The sequence below is a fragment of the Gekko japonicus genome, unplaced genomic scaffold (assembly GCF_001447785.1).
Source record: "Gekko japonicus isolate JY-2015 unplaced genomic scaffold, Gekko_japonicus_V1.1 scaffold174, whole genome shotgun sequence".
Classification (NCBI taxonomy): domain Eukaryota; kingdom Metazoa; phylum Chordata; class Lepidosauria; order Squamata; family Gekkonidae; genus Gekko; species Gekko japonicus.
The window spans coordinates 1,601,284-1,604,877 of record NW_015177013.1 but is presented as its reverse complement, the minus strand read 5'-3'; the positions used below and the strand labels follow the sequence as shown (position 1 = coordinate 1,604,877).

General features: G+C 42.0%; 1 protein-coding gene across 1 annotated transcript in view; it reads left to right on the top strand.

The window, feature by feature from the left end:
- The first annotated feature begins 2,446 nt into the window (after positions 1-2,446).
- ACSS1 (acyl-CoA synthetase short-chain family member 1) overlaps positions 2,447-3,594 on the top strand; it is a 90,526-nt gene continuing 89,378 nt past the window's right edge. The window contains exon 1 of the mRNA XM_015427672.1: positions 2,447-2,948. Coding sequence (XP_015283158.1) covers positions 2,447-2,948 — 502 coding nt within the window. The remainder of the gene's footprint in view (positions 2,949-3,594) is intronic.

Genomic DNA, 3,594 nt, shown 5'->3' with positions numbered 1-3,594 from the left:
CAGCCAATATCATAATGCCCCTATATAAATCAATGGTGCGACCTCATTTGGAATACTGTGTACAGTTCTGGTCACCACACTTTAAAAAGGATATTATAGCTTTGGAGAAAGTGCAGAAAAGGGCAACTCGAATGATAAAAGGGTTGGAACGCTTTCCCTATGAGGAAAGCTTGGAGAAATGACGACTGAGGGGTGACATGATTGAGGTTTATAAGATTATGCATGGGAAAGAGCAGGTAGAGAAAGAGGTACTTTTCTCCCTTTCTCACAATACAAGAACCCGTGGGCACTCCATGAAATTGCTGAGCGGTCGGGTTAGAACGGATAAAAGGAAGTACTTCTTCACCCAAAGAGTGATTAACACTTGGAATTCACTGCCACAGGAAGTGGTTGCGGCTACAAGCATGGATGGCTTCAAGAAGGAATTAGATAAGCATACGGAGCAGAAGTACATCAGTGGCTATTAGCCACAAGGTATAGATAGTGACTCCAGGGCAAGTGATGCTCTGTATTTTTGGTGCTTGGGGGAGGGGTCAATAGTGTGAGGGCTCCTAGTGTCCTGACCCCACTGCTGGACCTCCTGATATCACCTGGTATTTTTGGCCACTGTGTGACAGAGTGTTGGACTGGGTGGGCCATTGGCCTGATCCAACATTGGCTTCTCTTATGTTCTTATGACTTGGGCCTCCATTGATAAGGAGGCAACCAAAGTCAAGCCCAGACTCTTGACTCCAGATTTCCTGATATTGTTCTCAACACGATTGTCATGATCTGGGCTGTGCAAGCAATGGCCTAGCAGGCCCAGGGAGCCTGTCTAGCAGTGGGAGGAGGCCAGGCCTACAACTTCCAGAAACCTCTGAGAGGTTTTGGCGCTAATTTTAGCCAATCACAGAGAAAGGGGCCTTGTAATAAAAGAGCTGGTACAGAAGAAGAGCTTTTTTTTCTTCCAAGAGAGGAGGGCCAGAGGGAAGGCTGCTGCTGGGAGAGGCCCTCACCCTGAAAGGAAGGGTGAGTAACTCAGGCCCAACTGAGACAGTGAACTAGGAACTGTGAGTCTAGTCGTGTTAGGGCATTTGGTTTCTTTTCCCTTCACCCACTTATTGTTATTGTTCTTGCACCTTGTTTGTTTCCCATATTGGGCTGACCTCCTGTAAAAATAAACCTTTTATTTGCTGTTTACTCTGCCTGGTTCTCACACCTATTATTCAACCAAATAAGGGAGGTCTGAAGGTCTTGGGAGGGTGCTCTGGGCCTTCTCAAGGGATCTTAAACCCAGAGTGGTGGCTGCGTCAGGTGACACCCCACCTGAGCCATGACAATGATACATAATGACTGGTTAAGGATTATTTAATCCAAAATTAGGCTTCATGGGAGCCGAGATGTGGCACATTTAAAGCCTAATCCTGATTCAGCAGCATTGGCCAACAAATTTATCTGGGTCGTGGCACTAGTATTTTGTTGAATTTATAAGTCTATCTCCTGAATAGCACAGATGGCAATATATCTCTCTGGTGATCACATTAAATAACAGCAGCCAACTATTAACGAAAACATAGAAGTGGATAAAATGTAAATGTAGCATACTGGGTTTTTTCACTCCCTACCCCTCTTCTCAGTAACATAAATCACCTAACCAAAACCCACCCCACTATTCAGGTAATCCCTTTACTTTTCTGTTGCTTGCCCCAGAACTGCACCAACTTTCATACTATGGCACACTGTCAACTTGCTACTCTTCCTTTCCCTTTCCACAAACATAATCTCAGTTATACATCCTGTTGCTTTATACAAACTTATATCAAGATTCAGCCATCTTCTCAGAAAGGACACTATCGTTCCCACCTATCCCTATTTATTTATCTGTGTGAGTTCACAAAGACATACTCATCATTTATTTATCGCAGCAATGACCAGCTAGCATGTTTGAAAAAGCTATTACAGATTGATCACCAGGGACAGAACATTCCTGTCACCCAGTACAACTCTTCAATGAAGAAACACACTTGGTTGAGACTCATAATGCTAAAATAATGATGTGATATACGTACATATCACTGATTCTGTTTTATACGGATTACTTTTTCTCCCCCAAATGTAAACATTTCTGCCCCAATGCTAGCAAGTGATCAATCTGAAATAGTCATACTTTATTTATTTAGAATAAATTTGCATATGCAGATGAGCCATGATGGGTTTTTTCCCTCTCTTTAAAAGGTTATGTGACACACTGGTATTTTTAGGTAATACATAGTTTCACTTAACAATGTTGGGTAGCAGATGGGGGGGGGCAGAGCACCACGCAAGATGGCAGACGTGATCTAAAAGTGCTCCCAGCCGGAATCTCCCAAAATCAACAGCAAATCGCAATATCCCTTACTCAAAATGACTAAAAGTTATGGGAAAGCCCTCTAAAGGAAAGACAGCAAAAAACTCTCAGCAGACTGCAATGGTAAGAACATACTTTACTCGAGACGTGGCTACCAATACTCGAGACACAGCAACCATCTCAATAGGCCCTCAGAAAGACGGAGCCAGTAAAATGGTGGTGGGAAGCTCAGCTACGACTACAATTACCCAGACAGAGGAAAACAAATCGATTACGAGGAAAGACCTCCATGAATTAAAAGATGACTTTCTGAAATCACTTGCATCGCTAGTTACAGAGATCATCCAGCCACTCCAATCCCAATTGAACGACCTAGTACAGGATTTGAATGACACAGCTAAAATAGCTGAAAACAATGCACAACTGACTCTGACTTTGCAAGAGGAATTGAAGGCCGCCCAAGCCTCAGAAAAACAAACAAACACTCGGCTTTCATCCCTGGAACATCGATGGAGGCAGATGAACTTAAAATTGAGAGGGGTCAAGGAGGGCGCGGAGGAGGGGAAAGACCCTGCACATTTTATCTCATCCTGGCTGGTGGCAGTTCTGGATATGGAAGAAGGTAAGGCCCCAATCATTTTAAAAGCCTATCGTTTAGGCCCATTAGCTACTGCAAGAAAGGGCCGCCCAAGATATATTATGGCGCAATTCCTATATCCCAAAACACGCGACAAAATTCTTAGAGGGGCCAGAATTCATGGATCCCTGCTCTATAAAGAGGATAAAATACAAGTACTACTTGATTTGTCCGTGGAAACGTTAGATAAAAGAAGAAATCTGAAACTTTTTGCCACCAAACTGTTTAAAGCAAATATAAGATTTCATTGGAGCCCTGCGTCTGACATTCAGGTTTACAGAAATGGCATACTACATCAAGCAACAGATGCAATTTCTGGAAAAGCCCTTTCATCCGCCCTGGGATTGCATCTCACTCCAGAAGAAGAACAAACTGTTTTGACCTTATGAAATTAATTTTATAACCTACAGATTTAAGTATATAGGAAATGTTAAATTGCTAAAGTTATATTATTATACTAATCTTTGCAACAGAAAATTTTATTAAAATAGTTACTTGCATATTCAGGATTCATATTGGTTATGAATATTTAGAAATTTGTTATTAACCTGTTCTAAGCTTTGACAATTTATAAAAAAGTGTGTGTGTGTGTGTGTGTGTGTGTGTGTGTGTGTATATATATATATATATA